General features: G+C 47.0%; 9 protein-coding genes across 9 annotated transcripts; 5 read left to right on the top strand and 4 right to left on the bottom strand.

Moving 5' to 3' along the window:
• Positions 1-291: 291 nt before the first annotated feature.
• N7509_006246 (uncharacterized protein) lies at positions 292-1,559 on the top strand (the record flags this gene model as incomplete). Its single annotated transcript, XM_056630883.1, has 6 exons — positions 292-435; positions 524-543; positions 623-654; positions 714-775; positions 832-956; positions 1,013-1,559. The coding sequence occupies 6 exons, from the start codon at positions 292-294 to the stop codon at positions 1,557-1,559; spliced, it is 930 nt and encodes a 309-aa protein (XP_056490185.1).
• Positions 1,560-1,866: 307 nt separating this feature from the next.
• N7509_006247 (uncharacterized protein) lies at positions 1,867-2,223 on the bottom strand (the record flags this gene model as incomplete). The annotated part of the gene is made up of 1 exon (XM_056630884.1): positions 1,867-2,223. One exon carries the CDS (start codon positions 2,221-2,223, stop codon positions 1,867-1,869), a length of 357 nt encoding a protein of 118 aa, XP_056490186.1.
• Positions 2,224-2,806: 583 nt separating this feature from the next.
• N7509_006248 (putative MFS allantoate transporter) lies at positions 2,807-4,849 on the bottom strand (the record flags this gene model as incomplete). Its single annotated transcript, XM_056630885.1, has 9 exons — positions 2,807-3,008; positions 3,066-3,159; positions 3,216-3,456; positions 3,523-3,611; positions 3,673-3,890; positions 3,948-4,214; positions 4,270-4,300; positions 4,358-4,505; positions 4,577-4,849. 9 exons carry the CDS (start codon positions 4,847-4,849, stop codon positions 2,807-2,809), a joined length of 1,563 nt encoding a protein of 520 aa, XP_056490187.1.
• Positions 4,850-5,857: 1,008 nt separating this feature from the next.
• Positions 5,858-10,415, bottom strand: N7509_006249 (putative ABC transporter; the record flags this gene model as incomplete). The annotated part of the gene is made up of 3 exons (XM_056630886.1): positions 5,858-5,877; positions 5,928-9,956; positions 10,013-10,415. The coding sequence occupies 3 exons, from the start codon at positions 10,413-10,415 to the stop codon at positions 5,858-5,860; spliced, it is 4,452 nt and encodes a 1,483-aa protein (XP_056490188.1).
• A 1,616-nt stretch (positions 10,416-12,031) lies between these two features.
• On the bottom strand, positions 12,032-13,810 carry N7509_006250 (FAD-binding oxidoreductase; the record flags this gene model as incomplete). The annotated part of the gene is made up of 2 exons (XM_056630887.1): positions 12,032-13,511; positions 13,566-13,810. The coding sequence occupies 2 exons, from the start codon at positions 13,808-13,810 to the stop codon at positions 12,032-12,034; spliced, it is 1,725 nt and encodes a 574-aa protein (XP_056490189.1).
• Positions 13,811-14,714: 904 nt separating this feature from the next.
• Positions 14,715-15,694, top strand: N7509_006251 (SDR family NAD(P)-dependent oxidoreductase; the record flags this gene model as incomplete). Its single annotated transcript, XM_056630888.1, has 4 exons — positions 14,715-14,998; positions 15,048-15,280; positions 15,339-15,440; positions 15,501-15,694. 4 exons carry the CDS (start codon positions 14,715-14,717, stop codon positions 15,692-15,694), a joined length of 813 nt encoding a protein of 270 aa, XP_056490190.1.
• A 1,291-nt stretch (positions 15,695-16,985) lies between these two features.
• Positions 16,986-18,509, top strand: N7509_006252 (MFS transporter; the record flags this gene model as incomplete). Its single annotated transcript, XM_056630889.1, has 5 exons — positions 16,986-16,988; positions 17,040-17,097; positions 17,158-17,825; positions 17,881-17,983; positions 18,040-18,509. The coding sequence occupies 5 exons, from the start codon at positions 16,986-16,988 to the stop codon at positions 18,507-18,509; spliced, it is 1,302 nt and encodes a 433-aa protein (XP_056490191.1).
• A 735-nt stretch (positions 18,510-19,244) lies between these two features.
• On the top strand, positions 19,245-20,339 carry N7509_006253 (agmatine deiminase family protein; the record flags this gene model as incomplete). Its single annotated transcript, XM_056630890.1, has 1 exon — positions 19,245-20,339. The coding sequence occupies one exon, from the start codon at positions 19,245-19,247 to the stop codon at positions 20,337-20,339; it is 1,095 nt and encodes a 364-aa protein (XP_056490192.1).
• A 1,443-nt stretch (positions 20,340-21,782) lies between these two features.
• N7509_006254 (type III PLP-dependent enzyme) lies at positions 21,783-23,171 on the top strand (the record flags this gene model as incomplete). Its single annotated transcript, XM_056630891.1, has 3 exons — positions 21,783-22,023; positions 22,088-22,483; positions 22,552-23,171. The coding sequence occupies 3 exons, from the start codon at positions 21,783-21,785 to the stop codon at positions 23,169-23,171; spliced, it is 1,257 nt and encodes a 418-aa protein (XP_056490193.1).
• Positions 23,172-23,175: the final 4 nt, after the last annotated feature.

The following is a 23,175-nucleotide window of genomic DNA, read 5'->3' on the forward strand; positions in this document are numbered from 1 at the left end:
TACCACCTCCTCCTGAATTACTAGTAGTAGTTTCCTCTAGATGGTGAAGTTGCTCAGTTGCTCAGTTGCTCAGTCGCTCAGTTGCCAAGGTGGCCACCAATGCCATCCTCCGCCGGAGCACGTGCAGCGACCAATCCCGACACCGCATTTCCACATTCTTTGCTGTCGCGACTCCGAGTCCAAGTCCCGCTCTTTCTCTTCCTCCAATTGTACTGCAAAGCAAATCATACTCTTGTCATAACGCAAGTATAGGAATTTCTGATTCCATATATCGGGTGATAAGCATCCGCGATGTTCCTTTCCGTGTTCGCGACACTTGCCGCTGGGGCCTTTGCCATGGCCCCCGGCACCTCCAGCTTGCAGAACATCTTGAAAAATACCCACGCGAGCTATGACTATGGATACCCAACGGATATTACGAGGGATATTCTACCGGTATGTTAATGCGCAGCATGGTCTCCTCGATGCATATGTTGTCGAGTCCTCTGCGTGCTCCGGTTTGTTGGACTAACGTCATGCGTAGATTCCCGTGCATTCCCATAAGTACGCGACCCTGGACCTCACACCTCAAAATGATCAATGGATCTCTTTTCCGTGAAATCATTCACTCATTGGCGATTAGTGACTACTGGAGAGATAGGCCTTTTTATACCGGTAGGTGCTTGTATTTTCTGTCCTTGTTCCCCTTCGCCGCCGCTAACCAAGTTCTTTAGGCCTGTCAAAGGGTTGTACATCCACCGAGGCGGATGTCTGGCTATACAACGGCACTCTCTATGTCCGTGTCTATCCATTTCTCTCCTGGATATGCGCAATCGCTAATTTCTTGTTCAGGTCGGCCATGACGAGTCATCGCTCACGTACGAACGTACATTAGAAAACCTCTACATCAATCCCATCCTGGATGTACTGGAGCGCCAAAATCCCGACAGTCCATTCCTGACAGGTCCAACGAAGAAGTCGGTAACCCAGGCCTTTTTTCTTTAGATGCAATTTGGCTGACTAGAGCGAACAGTGGCGTCTGGGACACCGATACTGCTCAAACACTCTACTTTTTCATTGATGTGAAAACTTCCGGCCACGAAACATTCGAAGCTGTCATCAAAGCCCTGGAGCCCCTGCGTCAGAAAGGCTACCTGACCACACTCAAGGGCGGTAATATGGAGAACGGACCGGTGACCATTATTGGAACAGGCGACACCCCCCTCGACATGGTTCTGCCCGTCAAGGACCGGGATTATTTCTTCGATGCCCCTCTTGACGCGTTGGCGGATCCCAAATACTCCAAGGTCGATCACAGAGTTTCCCCCATTGCCTCGACTAACTTTGTCAAGGCTGTCGGTCAGGTTAACATCGACACTGAGCCCGTTCTTGGAGATGAGCAGCTCAAGGCGCTACGCTCTCAGATTTCTCTGGCGAAGGAGCGTGGAATTGGTGCGAGATACTGGAATACGCCCAATTGGCCGGTTCGTCAGCGTAACCTTGTATGGAGAACTCTTTTGCAGGAAGGGGTTGGGCTGCTCAATGCCGATGATCTGGATGCGGTAGCTTCTTTCTTCTGAGTTCTCAGCGTCGAGCTCGGCCTCCTTATAGCTAGCCATCGCGCCAACCCACACACATTGGCGTTTTCTGGGTTTGGCCTAGGTAGGGAACTTCTGTTAATAATTATCGGAAATATTCCGCGTTGCGTTTTACCTTGGACGGTGTTTTATTAATAGTTAAGAGATAGATTTGGACAAACTTTTAAAACGACCACACATTCGTCTTCCACCTGGTCATATCGGGGTATCAATAAATCGAAGATTCGTTAATGATTCATTCCTCCGTTCATCCCATACACCTCCCCGTGATCGTTCCGCGGTGGATGGCTCATCGTCCAGGATTCACATTTTGAACATATCCTTCAACGGTCGGGGTGTGCAAGCAGTTTCGGCACTTGTGAGGTGAAGATTTGGCTTCGACATGTTGAATATTGATAGCGGCGCATCGGTCATCCTCGCGGGGCAAGTGCTTCTGGCATTTGACAAACTCTCCACCGATGGTGTGGCCGCAGGTGTAACGGATTTGCATTTGGGTGCAGTAGTCCGGCGAGTTGAACGTGTCTTGATCACGTCTCTGATTAACTTCTTCACACAGACAAAGTGACATGCTGAAAGTCTTCGTACCTTCGTTTTCAGCCAAAACTTCACTCGACTCAGCGAGGTCCTTGGAGGATCGGGTAGCCATTAGATGATGGATTTTAGCTGTTTTGCAAAGCAGGGTACCGTGAGATTTGATAGAAGCAGTTGAGTGAGGAGTAGAGAACTTGAAGGAGGAAAGTAATCTGGCAAAGGAGGAAGATAGGAGAGTAGGAAGGGTCACGGTGCAGGTGACTGAAGTGACTGAAGTGAATGGAGGAAAGCAGGAAGCGTGGTAGCTAGTAGGCAGTAACTACGAGTACCTAGTACTTGCTGGTAGCACCTACTGACGGCAGCCACCTGTCCAAAGAAACCCTAGAAGGCTTCAGCTTACTCTAGTGAATGAAGCAATAGATTAAGAGCACCTGGTCATGTTAAAAAGTACGCAAATCTCAGATTTCTTGATATGAGTGATATACTTGAAAAATCCCAGGAATGAGATTGGGATACCATCGAGTATTCTAGTTCAAGTTCATACTATGGGAATCATTATATTGAGACTGCAGCCCAAACCAGCAGTAAGGAAAGAATGATTGCGTACTACTCAATACTCAATAGATATACCGGAAACTAAAAACGACCCTGCGTTAGCGTCACCTGCATCTCAAGTAAATGCTGAATGACAGAGAGACTTACTTCAGATTCTCCCGATCAGTCAAATCCAGGAAAGCAGTTGCATCCAAATCTCTACCTTCAAGACCCCCCTCCATCTGGGACTGGATGCGATCGCGCTTCTGGTTCTCCCACCGAAGAAGGAAGCCCAGTATAGTGATAAGTGCCGCTTCGATCAAGTGGGAGACTATCATGGACCAGATTCCAAGCTGATAGGTAGGCCTGGTGCTCTTTCATTAGATATCTTCACCATATTTTGTATGACGGGTGCAAACGTACGATTGATCCGTCTTATAGAAGAACGGCCCGGCGATATTACCAGTACAATATCCGAGGAACAGAACAGCGTTGGTGACGACCTTTTTGGTGTGTCCTAAAACCATGTTAACATAATCGCCCATCTGAAAAATTGCACCCGAATCACCTTACCTGCGGTATTTGCCACTTGCATACTCAGTACAAGTACAAAGGCGGCGTTATACGGCCCAGTCAGATAGTAGCAGATAAGTCGGCCCACGCTTCGATCAATAGGCACAAATCGAAGACCAAAGGCACCGACAAGATTCGGAATAAGGAAGATGAGAACGAAAACGCAGCGGCGGTTCTCAAAACGGTCGTTCAGGTAAACGCAGGCCAAGATTGAAAGGGCGATAATAGCTCCATACGGGATCTAATGATGATAGATCGATCAGTCATGAAGTTCAAGAAAATCCCGGCCCCTTCCAAGTAGACCTACCTGCATAAGAGTTGTCACCAAAGTAGAAAAGCCGAAGCCCTGAATGATGATGGTGCCAAAATTCGAAATTCCGCCATTGGGAACGTTGCCTATCGGGAACGTTAAAACCGATTCAGAAGATGTAACTCGAAGATGGAGGAAACTACTTACAGACTACACCCAGAATGAAGAACATGTAAAGCTTGTAATCCATAAATGCTTCGAGAATTTGATATGGCTTCAGATGTTTGTTCTCCACACCGGTCTGATTCTCCCTGATGCGATCAACGGCAATGCGTTTCTCTCTCAAACTCAGACCACGCGCCGTTACGGGTGAATCAGGGAGAAATATGAACATGACGATGCCCCAGGTGGAACATAGAGCACCACTGACACCTGTTAGCTATTATTTCTGAGCAATAGTGGCAAGGATGGGAAATTCTCACATCACAATGAATTCGTATTTCCACGATGGTAGAGCTCCTCGAAGATGGCCAATACCATAACCCAATAGGCCACCCAGTGCGATTCCTAGTCCATTGGCGGTATACCAGAGACCGATTCTGACCGGTTGCTCACGACGAGTATACCACATACTGGTAATCAACATGAAAGCGGGATCAGAGCACGCCTCGGCAGCACCACCTAAGGCGCGAAGAACGGCAAGTGTCTCGAAGCTATTACAGGCAGCTTGGATCATAAGGAAGACACCCCTGAGCCGTAGTCAGTCATAATACGGGTTCAATTATGCAGACATAGGATACTCACCACATGAAGATATTTGCACCAAGGTATTTACCTGCGGACAAGAATTTAGAGGACTTCTATAATTGAAGCCGTGGGACAGGAGTGATACCGATCGGAAGTTTTTGCATCAGGAAATTGGTCGGGAATGCCCAGGCGAGAAAACCAAAGTAAAAAATACTGCTAAGCCAATTGTACTGAGTACCGTGGAGATTGAGGTCATCGCGAATTCCGAAGATCGCAGCGTAGCTCAGCGTTGTCTAGAGCCAAAGAGGACGGATTAAAATGTTGACAGTGATTTTGATGATAACAGGGGTATAAGGGCACCAACCTTGTCGATGTAGAAGAATGCATAACAGACAGCCAAGTAAGGGAGAATCATGAAGTCGATTTTCCATAGGACTTTCCTTGCCTCGGCAGGGTCAATATCCTCGTGCAACTCATCTGGATTGTTGAATAGAGCCATCGCAGTGTCGCCATCGGCGAGCTTTGCAGACTTCCATTTCGACTGGACCTGGTTGCTTTCTGAATGAGAGATGGTCGGGATGTCGGCAATGTCTGTCTTTGAGCCACCTGATGGCTCTTCGGTAGGATTGGCCCCCATTCTTGCGATAATGGTCGTTTCGGTTCCGCGAAGAAGGATTAGAACTTTGGTAGAAATTTCGGACAGGAGCAATCGCTAGAAAAGGAGTGACTCGAAGGGGCGAAATCTGCAAGATAAAGGAAATAGAGGCACTGGCTAGGGGCACTGTCAAGCATGCCCACAGCGTCACACCTTGCCCGTGCTCATCTGCATAACCCACTCGTATATTTTTCCTTCAACAAAAGCGAAAGATTAAGCTCCCCCATGGGGCAAGCAGACCACGGCATCAAACTGCGGGGAAGGGCCCATTGTCTCCACATCGACGCAAATATGTCGAATCGTATGAGGGAGCTCGCCTCTCGGCTTCGACTTGAGTCTTGGCTGACGGATATTGTTTAGGAGAACTCGGGGTTGTGCCGCGGTCGCTGCTAAGAGAGACCTTTTGCGGCCGATAGATGCAGGCTGGTGAATCGTTGGAAGGATGGAACTGGGAAGTGAAAGTCATCGGAGCAAATCCGATCATGCGGTGATCTCGCCGGTTAGATGGCTGGTGGCGGGTGTTGAGCCTAGTTCTAACTCTATGGCTTTTACAACCCGCGAGTTGATAGGTCGAGCAGCTTGCCTCGGGGAGTTGAAATGCTCTTTGAGCCAGTGTAGATCGCGCACGGGCAGGATGGATTGCGTGGGGGTCGTGGGGAATCCGGGGAGTGCGGAGAAAATCCACTTTCTTGGGGTAGAAGAAGAAAATAACTTGAATTGAAGAATGATGTTCATAAGTCGGCTAGTACTAGGAAGTTTACTTACGGTGGTGGGACTTAGAGTTGGGAAAGGTTGGATGAGTAACCTTTTGTACTTATTAATTATGTTGAATACTTTTACTTTCCACTGACATCCCTTCAAAATTTCCTCAGCTTCCTCTTTTCTCCCTGGAAATAGTATTGAATTCAATTTGATCTAATCCACTTTTGCCTTGCTGCGGTTGAATGAAATTTGGACCTCCTCTGAACCACTGTTCGATATCATCTCCGGTTAAAGTTGAAAAACCGGGACTATGGTTGATTAGCATGATGCCAGTTAGGTTGATTCGGAATGCACTTACCGCCAGAAACAATATGATCAGGTTGGACCCAACATACGCGATGAAGATACCCTAGATCCCTCCACCGGTGGTCGAAGTTCATGCCGAATGCTGCGTAGAACTGGTCTCCGATATTGTACGCGCAATACTCGCAAGTCTGGGTAGCATTCTTCACCAAGTATCCAGCTCCACCGCGCTCGAAAAAGGATTGCATGTATTCGCCACATGTCTCGTTATCGGGAGCATTGAATGTGTTGAGTTCTGTATCTGCACAGGAAACATCACGGCCATGGAGCTCCGTTACCACCATTCCGCCAATAAGTCGGGTAAACGGATCAAGCTGGTAGAGCCATGCGCGCCAAAACCCTGGGATTTGTGGCTTCGGAATTGCGACACCACAGAACAGTGAGAAAATGATCACAATTGGTGGATTTAGTTGGGAGGCAATGAAGCTGTTTGGTGTCAAGGCCGAGACCATCTGTCCGAGCGTGACGGCAAAGATTTCCGTGATTAGGACCATGAAAAACTGATATCCTGCACGACTGCTTTCCGTAGAAAATCCTGGGAGATAGTATAGGGGCAGGAAAAAGCAGACGGCGCAGAGAATACTGTAAGGCATCTCTGCCAGAACGAGAGAAAATGCAAAGGCGAACTGGCTGTACGTCTTCGAAGCGGATTCACGGTAGAAAATCAATCGAGATAAGTCGTACTTAGGCTGAACTTGCTGTAGGATAATTGCTGGCAGCACCGTCACATTGAAAATAACAAAGATCCGATATTGAAGCGAGGAACGAGAGTCGTCGAGCTGCAAAAATGCGAGGCCTGTAATAAGTGCAATTACAACGTGTGTGAAAAGCCGAGTAAAGCCGTAGTTACGCGAGCGCCAGAACGATAAATGCGTTCGGCGGCCTACTACCTTCATCTGATGCCAAAGTGGCGATGCATATTCTCTCTGAGCGATGTCCTGTTGATGGCTTGCTTCCTGCTGGACGGTCTGAGTACGACTTCTCTTGATTTGAACGATATCATTCTTGACCACTTCCAGCTCGGGAGCAGTTCGCCAGACCTCGCCCCAATCACGGTCTCCAAGTCGTCGTGTTTGACCTGCGCCAATAGCATCAAGCATCCACTCAGCGGGGTTAGCGTCAGCAGGGCAGTCAGCACCGTTGCGACGGAAATAGTCCAAGAGAACGCTGGAATCTGTGCCAATGTCACCAAAGTAAACACATTCTCCACCCCTTTGCAGGAGCAAAAGCCGGTCAAAATTTTCGAACAGAGCGGAGTTAGGCTGATGAATTGTACAGAGGATTGCTTGACCAGCTGCGGCCAACTTCTTCAAGAATCGAATGATATTGAAGGCCGATTGGCTATCCAGGCCGGAAGTTGGCTCATCCAGGAACAAAAGTAGCTCAGGCTTGGCTGCAAGCTCTACACCGATGGTAACCCTTTTCCGTTCCTCGACAGACAGCCCAGTCTCCGGAGTGCCTATGATTGCGTCTGCTAGGCTTTCAAGTTCAAGCAAGCTGATGATCTCCTCAACATATTCGTATTTTTCACATCGTGGAACTTCAAATGGTTGGCGTAAATCAGCAGAGAAGCGCAGAGCTTCACGAACAGTTGCCATTGACTCATGCACATCTAGCTGCTCAGCGTATGAAGTGCTTCGCTGGAATGAAGTGCTGGGCTTAACTGCATCAACAAGGATATCACCCGTAACCACACCAATGTTCTTCCGTGCTGCTAATACATCTAGGAGAGTAGTTTTTCCAGCTCCAGATGCGCCCATTAGAGCCGTGAGTTTGCCAGGCTGAACGTATCCATATACGGAATTCAGGAGTCGCCGCGTGCCGGATGGCACAGGAACTTCATAAGATATGTTCTCCCAAGTAAGAACAGATTTTGAGGATATTTCGAGATTGGCACCGGTATCAACGGTCTTTGACTGGCGACTCGTCTTCCTCACCTCAAGCGCTTGATTTAGCTGCTTACGTTCATCGTTTTCTTTGTGGAAGAAGGTGAGCGTCTTTCCGCCTGCATTGAATTGCAGTATCTCGCTGAAGTATAGATTCATCCCGAGGAAACCGAAGATTAGGGCAATCATAATTCCAAAATTCCTCCAGAGATCTCCGGTGTCGTAGCTGAATGTCGTAGCAAGATAACTCGATCCTGGAATGATGTCCGACCCTGGCTCACCACCGGCGAGAGTGCATGCTTGGTGTGTGATATCGCCATATCCAGGGCCACTGGGTACCAAGGAATCCTGTGTACATGTCATCGTAAGGCGACTGAACTCGTTCACCATCAGAGACGCGAAGCCTAGACCAAATGGATTGATATAATAAATCCATCTCAACCAGACCTGAGAGCCAGACCACTGAATTAGATAACCCGAGGTCAGCACGAAGAGAGTAATGATAACAGCAGCAAATTTCATCGCATAATCAAAATCGGGGCAGATAGACCCGATGGACCTGAAAAGTGCAGTCATGCAGACATATCCAGTGAGAATAACGAGGACAAAGGTGAAGAAGGCCCCAGCATCGAGAACCAAACCGCACATGAAGTAGACAATGATGCTAAAGATCAGAATGCGCGCTATTGCAAATGCAGTATCCACCAAAATCTGTGCGATAAAAAGAGCACTTGGTCTGTAGAATGTGAAGGAACGATGCTTATTGACGATCGTCCTACCCATCATAGTGCCACCAAGCTCAGAAAAGGCCTGAAATCCGTTGAAAAGCATGCTGATGAACAGCAAACCGCCCCGAGTAAAAGCGCCTGCGCTCGTAGCGGGCTGATGGAGCCACACGGTTCCTAAAATGATGGCAATACCTGTCGATGTAACCCAAGATACTGTCAGCGCAAATTTGTCTTGCCACTTGAGCAAGAAGTGTCGTTGCATTAAAGCCCAAATTTGTATGTGAAAGGGAATGGAGTAGACAGATGATCTTGGGGTGAATTTGCGCTTGGCCTCCTGATTGGCTATCTCGAAGTCGTCGTATGTTTGCTTTTGTTGTTCGACCTGTGTGCGATATGCTTGCATTTCCTCATCGAGTTGCTTGCTATAGGCTGACTTCTCAAATGCCTCTGCCAATGTCTGTGGTGTCGAAGGTACATCATCGGCAGTTCTTCCATCCTTAAACTCCCGCTCAAAGGGGTCGGTACAACCTGTCACATAGTCCGGAGTGGTTTGCCGAGGCTTCTCACGAAAGCCAAGCCCTTCGAAGTAAGCTCGAGCTTCGGCCGTCGGACCGAAAAATACTTGACGTCCACTGTCAATGACTAAAACCTTATCGAACTGTTTGTAGATGTTTTCAGATGCTTGATAGAGAGAAACAAAAGTCGTTGTTTTGTAGATATTGGTCAAGATACGCAATGACTTGGCAAAGTCCAGAGCAGTAGAGGCATCCAAGCCTCGGGTGCTATTATCCCATGCTAGCACAGTCGCGGAAGTGACCATCATTTCAGCAATGCTGACTCGTCTTCTCTCGCCACCACTAACACCACGGATGAATTGGTTTCCAATAACTGTGTTGGCGGTATGTTCGATGTTAAACATTCGCAAAAGCATTTTGACAACCTTGTCTTTGAATTCGGCCTTGGATACCCCGAATGGTCTCTTTCCTGGGGTCTTGGTATCCAGAGCAAAGCCAAGAGTTTGCTTGACGGTCAGTGTAGGTTGGTGGATATCATCCTCCTGGTTATACACAGCCTCACCACGGAATCGTTTGGCAAATGCTTTAGATTCAAATGGACCGTACATCACTTCACCATCAACGCCAGTGTATCCAAATCTCTGATTTGCGATGACTTTCAAGAAGGAAGTGCACCCAGAGCCTGGCCTGCCAAGGACTAGAACCATTTCACCTGGTCGGGTGAGCCCTCGAAAGCCTTCCAAGATATTGAATTCCTTTCCTTTGTTGCCATATCCAAGCATGTTCATGATTGTTTCTGGCACGTTGAAAAAGTCGATGATCGCATCGGGAAAGGTCTTGATATAGGTCTTGACGCCTCCCATTCCTCGAACGGAAAGATTATTCCAAATAACCCCTTCATAAATAGTAAGAATGACGAGCCTCGTCTGAATGAATAGTCAAATTTCTCACCGATATGTTTGTCCTTTATACCCGCTTCCTCCTCTGCGGTTCTGTTGCCTCGGAGAGTAGTCTCCAAATCCCAGGGGTCATCTGAATCGGCGGAGCTTCCTGTCCCTTCAACATCTTCGGTGGTGACAGTGGGTCTCGAGGCTCGAGACGCCTGCTTGGATAAATGACGGGCTTGATGAGAGATGCTCGAAAACTGGCGATTCAATTCTTCGAAATCATGCTCAGCTTTCTCCACATTCACTCCTGTCAGAGTCGACGTGACTCCTTGCGGATTTGAGATGCGAAGCTCTTCGCGTTGTTGTTCATAGCTGCTGGTCTGAGAAGAGTCGGCTTCGGAGTCGAAGCTTCCTTCTCTCTTTTCGGTCTTCTCTTTCTCATCCATTGCAGTGGTGCCGGGAAACATGCAACTGTAAGATATTTCGATGGGGGATGAGCGTAATATTTTATCTCTGCGAGCCCCACCCCGGACCAAGCGTCCCACGGTGGTACGTTTTGGCTATACAGGGGTCGATGCCAAAATAATTAGGGTTGGTGGAGCTTGCCAGAAAAAATGGTGGGGTTTTTGAAGAACGATCAGAGAGAAAAAAGGAAGAGCAAGAAGATTAGTAGTAGAAAAAAACCCTTTACAAAAGCCAAGGACAGCTAGTATGTAACCAAGTGCGAGGTTAACCCCTAAACCCGACCAGTCATGATCACTCGTCTGCTCCTCCAAACATTGTCCACTCGGCTCCACTTCGAGATGGGGTTGGAAACCCTTAGCGGGAAGATCATACATAGCATGCTAGGGTATACCTTCCATAGAATCCACGAGTGAACTAGCGGTGATGAATAAACCTTCGGAATCGGAGTTCATATGATCTGATATTGGCTGGTCGACTCGGAGTTCAATTTGAACGTGACCTATACGGGGTTGCAGCTACCACGCGGCAAAACCCCCGGGGCTGCCAACGCTGTGGAGACAATGGATGCATGGATGGAAGAGGGGGCGGGGATGGAACGTCCTTGGACGGCATGTTCCGGTGGCGGATGTCCGTGTTCTCTTTCGCTTCCTTGTCTTTCATTCGACGTTTAACATCGGGGTCCCTTTTAGGAAAGCAATATGCACGAATTACTCAGAAAATAAAGGACGTATGTTCCTAGCCTCGGATGCTTCTTTTTGAGTACTCTCGCCATAATTATCCGTGAAAATTATCCAGGCAGACGAAAAGGAGTCCATGTGGGGAGAAACGGAGAGCAGAGTCGGCCTGGCGCGACAGCTTATCGCCAACAAACGGGGGTCTGGCCGACGCTAGCGTCTAAGTGCCTAGATTCTGTGTCTCATTAATAATCGGAGCCATAGTTCCGCTGGCCTAATTCCGCGATTCAACTTGGATCTTGAGGTAGGGATTATTTGGTAGCCATATATACGAGGGTACGGAGTAGTGAGGCAGGTTATGCTCGACACCAATCAACATGGTGATCCAAAGCCCCCGCCCTTTGAATGCACGGATACCGTAGTCTGGAATAGCTCCTTGGCAAGTTTGGAGAACTTTTCTGCCCGAAGATGGCTGCCTTGGGAATTTTGCATCTCCTTCAATGTACTAGTATGACTCACCAACTAGTAACTATGAGTAACTGCATGTAGCGTAGCCCTGAAAGCCGAGCGCTACATACTATCATCTATCGAGCCGCACCGAGGCTCATGCTGGGCTAATGATAACTTGAAATAGTAGTTCATATGCGATTTAATTCAACATCTGCTACTGACGACTCGTCAAAATATCAAAATATTTTGAAAGCCACAATCATTTGATTTGTTAGAACGATTTGTAGCAGATTATAGCGCATGACCCCAAATTACTCGGTTTTATCAAATAGCTTTTCATGGCATCCACATAGATGATCGAACTCAAGGTTTTAACACCGGACAGCTAGCAAGCATTTATCTTGACATAACGAACTCATTATACTTTCTGATATCTATAAGTATTAAAATAGTAGTAGGTTTAAAGATTCAATGTACACCGCCGGATAATTATTTTATTGAGAGCCAAACTGCAGCCAATCTTCTTGCCATTGGCTAACGCGACAAAGTCGGCCATCCTGGCGCTCCGCCCATTCGTCGGATCCAACAGCAGATTTGCCGAAAAAGACATTATTTGGGTCGTACTTCGCTTTGATATTGCGCAAAGTGCGATAGTTACGCCCGTAGAAAGCTTTCTGCCAGTGAGGTTGACGGAAGTCGCCTTCATTCATGTATGCACCCGAGTGAGGAGCGATGGCTTCGAGCTTAGGCATGAAAATCTCAGTCATTTTCAATTGCAAAGCTACCATCTCCTCGTAATTTTCGGAGCCCCATTTCCACGGAGTAGTTAGGGTTGTCGCGATAATAGTCTCTCTCCAAGCCGGGAGAACCGAGTTGTAGACATCGCCAGCAACTTCATGGGATACGTTCAAGCCGACGCCAATGAACGTTCCACCATTCTCGGTAATTTCACGATAGGCGTTCGTCAATTCCTCATTGCTATCTTCGACCAGGTATCTAGGGATAAGCCAGCCGCCGTATTGAGCCTCGCCCACGCCGATCGTCCCTTGTTCGCCCTTGAACTGGTTATAATAGCTACTATACTGTGAAGCTCTCATGGTATAATGAATACCGATCCTGTTCAAGGCCTCGAGAAAAGGCTGTAATAAGGAGATTAGCTCCGCTTTGGGGATATTAGGTCCGGTGAGGGGGGAAATGGCAAAGGTGGTGTTGGTATAAAACCAAATACTCATAGCACCGGCATCAACAAGGGCCGGAAGGGTGGTGTGAAAAATAGATATCGCTTCGTAAAATGCATCCTGGGAGATATTGGTGTTGTTGAAAGAAAGGTGAAGACCAGAAACTGGCGTGCCCGGGTGTGCTTTAGAAGTCATCTCGTAGACTACAGCGTAAGTGCCTCCACCACCTCCGCTTAAAGCCCAAAAAAGATCTGAATTCTCATTGTCACGTCTAGCAGTCCGCATTTTGCCCCGACCGTCGATGACTTTCCATTCCAAGACTTGATCTGCTGCAAGGCCGTAACGCGAGGCGAGAGCGGAATGGCCACCCCCCTGACTATATCCTCCAGCCAGTCCGACCGTAGGGCACTCTCCACCAACCACCTGAAGATTGGCACGATCAGCTGCCTCGTATGCTTCGAAGCCCTGAATACCGGCCCCCATAGTCATTGCTTTCCCGTTGTAGTGATCGTCTTTGTAATCATGAATTTTCAAGTGTTTTATGTGATGAGTCCAAATCCCAAGGGCCCCAGCACCTGTCGATTTGCCATTGTAATCGTGACCCGTATTTCTTACCACTAATCGGATATTATGTTTCGTAGCAAACCTGACGGTTTTCGAAATGTGATCTGGTCGCGTAACATTGACTGTATAGACATTGTAGTTACCCAGGGTACAAGGCCGAGACACAGGATTGTAAGGGTCGCAAGTTCCGTTCGCGAAGAAGGGAGCCATGACCGAGGATGAAGATTCGTAGCTAGGGGTTCGTGTTAGCAAATCGTCTCCCAAATGACTCTATAATTCAACTTACTGCTCTTTAGGAAGCTGCCAGCCATTTCGCAGCTTCGCACACTCCTCCGAGTTGTAATTGGGGGCATGGCAAGGAGTACCAAGGGGAACATTCTCCACCAACCGACCGCCGACAGACTGGTTGAATCGAGTCCAGACATCTATCGCTGGCCAGCACGCATCACCTGGGAAGCAACGACATGGAGAGGTCGCGGCCTGGGCAGAAGCTACCAACAAGTATGCCGCAAGACACGCGTTGAGCAGCATAGTGATTGAAGGTCAAGTTTGTGTCCCCTCGCTTCCATGAATAATTGGAGCGAGGAAATAGGACGCGGGGTTTGGGGCGGCTCGATAGGGGTGTTTGTTATGACTCGAGTTTGGGCCCCATTTGCGTCGCGTCTGACAGCAACCTGTGCAGCCCACATTGCCATCAATCTCAAAATTCTTGTACTTCTGGGACAATGGGGCCAAATCGTCTTCGTAGGCTAAAGATGCTCTCGCCACTCTCAGAATTTGCGTGAATTTTTACTCCGGAGACTGACGGTTGCCCAACCCATGACTGAAAGGAGATAGTTAATGTGCTAATGTGCCACCTGGGCAGTTTGCACTTAATACTCAGGGCTACTAGTGATAACTATTCGTTATAGTTTAGGCAGAGAAGTTTACCTCGTCCCCCGGGGTGATAGCCTACAAAATATACAAACACTACTACCGTGACTCCTACTAGTAAGTACTAGTATTACTAGACTTGAAGACCAGCAGAGCTAGAACTTGCAAATCCATTGCTTTTCTTAATCCAGCGAGCTCTTCGCTCTGTGATTGTAATTGCCATCAATTGAATTCAATATAATGCAAGGCCCAATCAACCTACCACTACAATCTAATTCTGGCCTCAAAAATTGCGAGTTATTACAGCCCTGGAGGAAAATACTCGGCCGACAGCAGTTTCACAGCGGATACGTTAATCGCAGAGGTTTGGTCTCTTGAGGCTTTCAGGGTAACACTTCTTAATCGGTTCTAAATCTCGGAGAGAACTCCCTTACCCCTCTCACCTTCGGTCGACTGCCCTCCGACACCCAGGATCTGCAGTTATAAGTACAAGTCAGAAGATCATCTACTAAGAATCAAATCATCTTCTCTTTATTGCACCACATCAAGTTTCTTCTCAAAGATGCCTGGCCGTCTTCTGAACAAAGTAGCAATCATTACCGGATCCTCTTCCGGTCTTGGTCGAGCTATATCGCTGCACTATGCTCGAGAGGGTGCCAAAGTGGTCTGTTCTGATCTAAAACCGACTGCTCGCCTCGATATAGGGAATGAACAAGAGATAGAAACGCACGCGCTAATTAAGAATGAAGGAGGGGAAGCAATCTTCGTCAAGGCGGATGTTGGTATCGCTGGTGAGATGGAGGCCCTTGTTAAAGCCGCAGTGAAGGAATACGGGAGACTTGATATGTAAGTTCTCCCGTTCGAATCAAGTTTCTGTCGCTGACTATTTCTCTAGACTAGTGAATAATGCCGGAGTCGGCTTGGAAGCTCTTCGCCCTCTGGCGATGTGCCACCAGACCGATGAAGATTTGTGGGACACGACCATGAGAGTTAATTCGAAATCAGTCTTTTTGGGTTGCAAATACGCGATCGCACAGATGCTTACACAAGATGCTCACCCGAGCGGAGATAGAGGTTGGATAATCAATATTTCATCCATCATGGCAATGATTGGAGGCTCTCATAATCGTATGTAAGATCTATAAATTGGGAGCAGGATTTATTGCGTTACTTACATGAGTTCTAGCATCTTACTGTGCTTCCAAAGGGGCTGTTAGCAGTCTGACAAGACAGGTCGCGCTTGATTATGCACCTCAAAAAATCCATGTGAATGCCATCTGTCCCGGATGTAAGTTTTTAACCCTTGGACTTCATATAAAGAGACTGAAATTGAACGTCATCTCGCCAGATACACAAACAGCCATTTTCAAAGATACAACGGAGGCTGGAATGTCCGTAGAAGACCTGGAACGGAAGCACCCTCTAAATGGTCCTGGAAAGCCGGAAGACATCGCAAAGATGGCTGTTGTTCTTGCTAGTGACGATGCGTCATGGGTTACTGGAGTTTCCTGGCCTGTTGACGGAGGATATACTGCACGATGAAGACATAAGATGCCCGAATCGCGACTTATCCCTCGAAAGGAGCGTTGGAAAATCAGTAGAAGAATGCTGAAAGCTGGAGATCATAATTTGAAACATGACATGAAAAGCAAAATATCCACTAGCTTGGCATACAAAAAGAATTATCACTGGATAAAACTAAGCGAATAATCCATGGATGACAGTGTTTAAATGCTTCTGTGGCCGAAGAGACACCAAAGTTTGATACGACAGCAGGAATCGCAAATAGACATCAACGGTCGAACTTGGAAATCTCGTGTATCATTATTTTCTGTTCGGCACCTGATCTATTCTATCTCTTTTGGTCATGGAAATTACTAACAGAAACAGTCTGGTCGTAAATGTTAATGCAGCACGGTCGTTATTTGAGTATTGACTGCTGTCTTACGCCGCCGGTACATTCTTGGCGAATGGAACTAACTTGCGACCGTAATTTGTTTGAGGCCCCGATTCTTTCTCATGGTTAAACTTTGAAATTGTTCTACATTGAAGTGATATGATCTACATGTGTCCTGGAAACCTTGCCGAACGTGGGCAAATCAACTCGGCTTTCAGGATCACGTCTGTCACTCAGCCGAGAGCGAAGATATACGAAGGAATAAAAGAGTTCTAGGAACATTTACCTCCCGTCAGTGACTACTTTTTGATTTTGAGGATTTAGATTTGAGCCAGCCACTGGAAAAGTTCCTGTGGACCAGAAGAGAGGGCCTGAGAGCAATGGCGGCTGTCAAAGGAACTGATGCAGCTGCAATTCATCGACGCGTCGTCCGAACCAATTAAAATCCCTCGACTACACAACCCCATTTCTCAGCTGCACTGTACAATGCCCAAAAGAAAAAAAAGAAAATATCCCGAGAAATAGCTTTCCGGTCTAATATCACTCTTCCAACAATACAGTGCCACTTTTCGTTCGGTGGCTACCTGCATGGAGAGCTGCATCGCCATGAACCGGATTTGTTTCGATCCCCTTTGTCTCAAGTTCAACCACCCCGGAACCTCACCCTCGAAGACAAAGATACTGAATTTCAACAAATAGCCTGCGGAACTGACACTTTATCTCTCACCTTCTTACCTCCGGCAAAATGTGGAGGAAAACATTATCTTTCGAAGCCTCCTCCCGCCGGCCATGGCTGGTATCGTTGCGGTCATCGCAATCGTTCATTATTACGACCGTTTCGCTATCCATGTTTACTGTGGGTTCAATTTGCCCAATTTTCCAACAGCCGGCATTTCAAGCTAACAGCACCAATACAGGATCTCTTTTCTCTACACAATGGTACCAAATCTGTCCACAAAATTCGACAGAACTTTAGTCTAACAAACATAGATTGTGCCTATAATGCCTAGCGCATTGGTTTTGCGAGCCGGTGTCAGCTTTGAGGACAGTAAGTGTTGCTATTGCTCAAGCTTTATGAAAATGACTGAACCTTGTCATCTCCACGCAGGAGAATTCTGGAATAGTTCACTTTTGATTTCCGAAGCTGTCACAGCTCTTATCTGCAGCCCGGTCTTCGGGTATGTGCTTGATGTCTCCGGCACTCGTCAAGGGCCCTACCTAGCGGGCCTCGTTCTGTTATTCGGCTCGATGATCATTTTTACAGTATCAAGATCCGTACTCTGGTACATGGTCGCGCGGGTCCTTCAAGGAGGAGCAACTGCAATGGTTACGGTCGCAGGGTTCGCTATTGTGACAGATGCAGTGGACAAACGTCATTTGGGACATATGCTCGGCTATATTGGAACAGCTATGACTTTGGGCTTTGTGTCTGGTCCTGTTTTAGGTGGAGTGGTATATAGTATCGGAGGCTTCTACGCAGCATTTGGGATGGCATTTGCTATCATTACATTGGATCTGGCTTTGCGACTGGCCGTCATTGAAAAGAAGGTTGCAGGGCGTTTGGTCTCATCTTCAGACAACGGAGCAGTCTCGCCGAGTCGAGATCATGACCAGAATTGCCAATCATACGGTTCTGCTGAAAGTACGCCGCGTGGACCCAAACCGTCAAGACCAGAGAGATCCCTTGCTTTGTTCAAGCTCTTACGGCAGCCTCGAGTCCTGATAGCTCTTTGGGCCGTACTCGTAAGCGCAATAGTGGCGTCCGCCTTTGATGCTGTGAGTCAATGTAAATTCTCCCAAAGTTGCACCCTCACTAATTCGCAATACTTAGACCTTGACTATATTCGTTGAAACAATTTTTCATTGGGATGTTCTGGGAGCTGGTCTCATTTTTATACCCGGTGCCTCGGCGGCAATTCTACAGCCATTCTTTGGTAACTAGCATTGATCAAATATTCGAAAGCAAGAATCTGTCTAACCTGCTTGATAGGCTACCTTACTGATCGCCTTGGGTCACGGATAATTGCTTTTTTGAGTTTCACCATTCTATCACCCACCCTTATTTTGCTCCGTCTCGTTGAAGAGAATACATTTCGGCACAAAGCAATTCTGTGTGCTATACTTGCCATCGTTGGGATGTGTATCGACCTCGGTGAGCCCGCTCTTCTGGTCGAACTGCAGAGGGTTCTTGACGACATGGAAGCTGAGGATCCAAACGTGTTTGGTGGACAAGGTGCAGTTGGGCAGGCCTTCGGTCTTCAAAGTATGGCACATTTTGGTGGTTTCGCCCTTGGGCCGATTATCGGAGGGTTTGTATCATTCCATTATGGGTGGGATTTTATGACATTTTGTCTGGGCTTGCTTTCCCTAGTCACAGCCGTTCCGATGATGTGGCTTAGTGGACCGATTAAGGATGACCAAATTAGTGAAACAGAAAGAGATCCACTGATGGATTACTGAGTCTAGAACTATACTCAAAGGCTCAGTGATAAGAAATGAAGTTTCTCTTGTACGAATTCCAAGGGGTTGGGATTACCCAAATCATATCTTCGGTGCTTTTCGGTATGTCGTAGTGTGTGAGTCGATGATGACATTCCGTCAGTATAACAGTAGCAATTACTTATTATAGTTTCACAGGGCTCTAATACATAACGACAATTCCACACGTGGCACTCCATAATATTCGTCTTCTACAATTCAGATTATGGCGTTATCGATCCCCAGGTGTAGCCGCAGTTCAGAAAGACGGTAATATGATTCATATGGCTCTGTTATGGTAAAGCCGACCAATCGCATGAATTGAAGGCTTGTTTTACAAAACAGCATGCTTTTTTACATACGGGATCCCAGTTGAAATATCAACACCGATACGAGGATCTGGTGATATAGATCAGATCGGGAATTTAACGGCGATATAAGCTGCATATGTGACTAGACCTGACAAACAGCATCCATAAGCCCATTCCAAGGAGTGTCTTTCCCTCAGCACCGCAGCGCTGCTGCGCCATAATAATCCTCGGTCATGCTATCCATTCCGATCATGAGTACTTAAAGCCGACCGCCAGAGATCACGAAACCTGTAAGTTCTAAAATCCAAGAGAAGTGTATTTTCACTAGACAATCTCTCGTTTAAAGGAGCCCATTCAATCTTGCCTATCAAAACAAGAACGCGCCTCCTACACTGAATTGATAATAATGTCATTTTTCAAAAGCGTTAGAGAGATACTCCGCAGATTATTCACTCACAGGCACGAGAACGCACTGTCAACGCAGGCTTTTGAAAACAAAAATACAAGTATTCAGCAAACAAAAAGATTCATTTTTCCTGCTGAAAGTGAACCTCACGAGGCAACAATCCTCGGATTTCCCTCTCGTTGCTCCCTTCCCACAGAGAATTATGACGAAGTCAGTGAAGAGCTAGCAGACCTGGCTACAACTATAGCAGAGTTTGAACCGGTGCGCATGTATGTCCGCACCGAAGACATGGCCTATGCTCAGACTTTGCTCAGTATGAGTGGGAGAGATATCTCGAATTTCACTCTGATTCCGTGTCCAATCAATCACTGCTGGGTTCGCGATACCGGCCCTGTTTATGTTCGTGACGCCAGGCAGGATTTCCACGACCGGCGCTACGCATTAAACTTTCGATTCAATGAATGGGGTGGAAAAAAGCCTGAGCACGATGGAATGTGCTGGGGCCAGGAATGGCCATTGATGGAGCAGACAACTATTCGTGAAAATGAGGATTTCGCCCGATGGGTAATTGATCATGATGATGATCCATCGCCTGTCTCTCGCATTGATGCTCCCATACGCCTGGAAGGGGGAGCCTTGGTCGTTGATGGTGAAGGGACTCTGCTTATTTCAGAGAGTAGTATTGTCTGCGACAAGCGGAACCCAAATTTGTCGAAATTTGAGATTGAGGAGCAGCTGAAGCGACTGCTAAGCATTGAGAAGGTGATCTGGGTTCCCGGGCACCGCAATGTGGACATCACGGATGTTCACATGGATGCGGAGGCTAGATTCATTCGCCCTGGAGTGATTGTCTTCTCTAAACCCCACGACACGGCGGTCGATCTATGGAAAGAGATTTCCACTGAGATTTACGATATTCTTAGATCGCAAACGGATGCGAAAGGGCGGCTTTTTGAGATCCACACAATCGAAGAAGCAGATCCACGAGGACTGGTCCAGTCTGACCATGACGAATTCGTTGCCAGCTACGTGAACTTTTATTTTGTCAATGGTGGGCTTATTATCCCGAAGTTTGGAGATGAGGTTCGAGATTAAAAGGCTCTAGATATTTTACGAAATCTGCTCCCGGGAAGGATCATTCGGCAGGTCTACACAAATGTGATTCCAATTACCGGAGGCGTACTTCATTGTGTCACTCAACAAGTTCCGATGGTCTTCTGATCATTATTCGAGGCTATTTGGGCTTATGAAGCGAGAGGGATTCAATAGTGCTAAATGTCAATAATTGTTTATTCATATGAATCGCCGCTTCCCATCGACTGGGTATTTTGTCCTCGTTGCTAGAAAGAGATAAACTCAAAATTTGTCAAGTTTTACGATCAGTCATAGTATATCTCACTATGGAAATACTACAAATATGTTCGATCTTGCATTATTTTGAATTGATCTGAGGTGGGTGCCTCCTTTTTGATTGGAGCAAACAATCCGGGTCGAAGGTGAAGGCAGCCACCAATCCCATGAAGCCATGGTATCCATGTCGAGCAGACTTTGGCTACAATAGGTCTCGATTATCGTCGAACGGTGCTCCTCGAAATTTTGCTTCATTCCCAATCTCTCGTTTTCTCTTTTAAACGTAGCTTACTTGGTGTGAGAAAACAAAAAGTAAACAAAGGGAAAGATGTGATGCTCCACTCAGAAACCGATTCCCTACTGCTATCCCGCCTTATGCAAATCGTTATTCTATAGAAAGTCAGAATAGTACTTTCCTTAATTCAAAGTATAAACCAATCATGCTGGATCTCCACTATAGTGTCGTGGAAACCCGTTACACAAATATGACCCTAATGGATTTACATACCTACCAATGGCCAGTTTCAACTCATAGATCCTCAGCTTGGAATCATAAAAGTCTCGCTACATCTCTACCTAGGTACTCAGTAAATGCCGTATATGCGCGCTCGGTAGTATGCAAGAAAACTTGTGGCCTCAGAACTCGGCGTACTATGCGCTTGGAATTGTATCCAGCCCCCTGCTACCCTTCCACCAACAGAAATGGTTGGAAACAGCTTTCAGACGCATGCTGCCTCCCTATTTATGATCCTGTGATGCTTACTTGAATATTTTAAGTAAGAATTGGGTGTCTATGCTCTTCACGGACGAATCTAGAATACTTGTTCATAGCACATAGTTACCCAATGACTGACTAGAGGATCTTACAGAATATGGTAGTCGATTTCAATCTTTGTAACTGGGCCAAACAACCGATACTTCGTTGTGGGCTCGCGATTTGGGCTGAAAGTTTGTCATCGTGTTTACATAGTCGCAGAAAATAGCTTACGTATCCAGAGTTGTATATGACTTATCCTTGCAGACTATTTAGGATGACTATAATCGACTGAACTCTGATCTTCTTACCTGGTGTATTTTCACGGCAAAACCAATCACCTATACCATCTTCACCTTATCAACCTTATGTATTAGGATTTAAGAGATCTTCGATTCTATTTGACACTATTAGGCCGTATCTTCACTGCCATTATGGGATTCCTTCCCACACAAACTGAAACCATCATCGCCGAAAAAAAGGATCCCCCTCGGGAATATCGGAAACTTTCCCCGAAACAACCGATTGATCTTACAATTGACACCCGCATCACTCATGCGGAGAAGCATGCCGCTGTCGGAGGTGATGAATCATTCTTCGTTGTAGATCTAGGAGAGGTCAGCAGACAGCATCAGAGCTGGAAGAAAAATTTACCGAATGTCCAGCCCTACTATGGTAATTATACACATCCGGGGACTTGGCGAGTTTCAGAATAGTTGATTCTCACATTATTTTTCAGCTGTGAAATGCAACTCCGACCCAATTCTCTTGAAGTATCTCGCCAGCTTAAACACGGGATTCGACTGCGCCTCGACCGAGGAAATGCGCATCATCCTTGATCTTGGCGTGCACTCAGACAGGATTCTCTTCGCGAACCCCTGTAAGTCACAATTATCACTAGTCTTCGCGCAGAAAGCAAGAATCCTGCGCACGACCTTCGACAATATCGATGAATTGGACTCGATCAAGGCGCATATGCCGGAGGCACAGCTTCTGCTCCGCGTATATGCGAATGACGACACTGCTATTATTCCCCTTGGGGAGAAATATGGCGCCCATCTTGATACGGTCAGGATACTTCTCGCTCTGGTTAAGGAGTTAGGGCTTAACTTGGTCGGGGTCAGCTTTCATGTTGGTAGGATTAAGAATAATTTCGACCCTCCTCCTCTGTGTATTTGAATGTGCTAAGCTGATCACGAATAGGGACCGGAGCAAGTAATCCTAGCTCATTCCGCCAAGCCATCAAAGACGCTCGATATGCGTTTTTGCAAGCCCACCAATTAGGTCTTCGCCCTAGTATCCTCAACATAGGGGGAGGATTTGAAGACAGCAGTTTCAAGCAGATGGCTACTTCAATTCGGGACGTGATCGATTTTGGCTTCTCATCTGCTATCACAATTATTGCTGAACCGGGTAGGTTCTATGCACGCTCGGCGTATACGCTTGCGTGTCGAGTTATTTCTCGACGGAGGCAGATGACGAGTGCGTCCGCGGCTGGGATTCCGGACATACTGTATCAGAATGATGGTATTTATGGCAACTTTATGAATGTCATCATGGAAAAGGAAGTCATGGTTCCCAAGGCTAGAGGTCGGTATGGCTCAATGCCCTCACTGGGTCATTTTGAAAGGCAGCGAGAAGATGAGGGATCTATATACAAATATTCCATATGGGGACCGACGTGCGACAGTAGTGATTGTGTGGTGCGAGAGGCAGCCTTCGATTGCGAGGTGAATATTGGTGATTGGTTGATATATCAGAACATGGGAGGCGAGTCAACCCACATATCTACCCCATTTGGATTTGAGATGGTTTCCAATTAATTCG

The sequence above is a fragment of the Penicillium cosmopolitanum genome, assembly GCF_028827165.1.
Source record: "Penicillium cosmopolitanum strain IBT 29677 chromosome Unknown utg000006l:49.0-5199605.0:1.0-5204138.0, whole genome shotgun sequence".
Lineage (NCBI taxonomy): Eukaryota > Fungi > Ascomycota > Eurotiomycetes > Eurotiales > Aspergillaceae > Penicillium > Penicillium cosmopolitanum.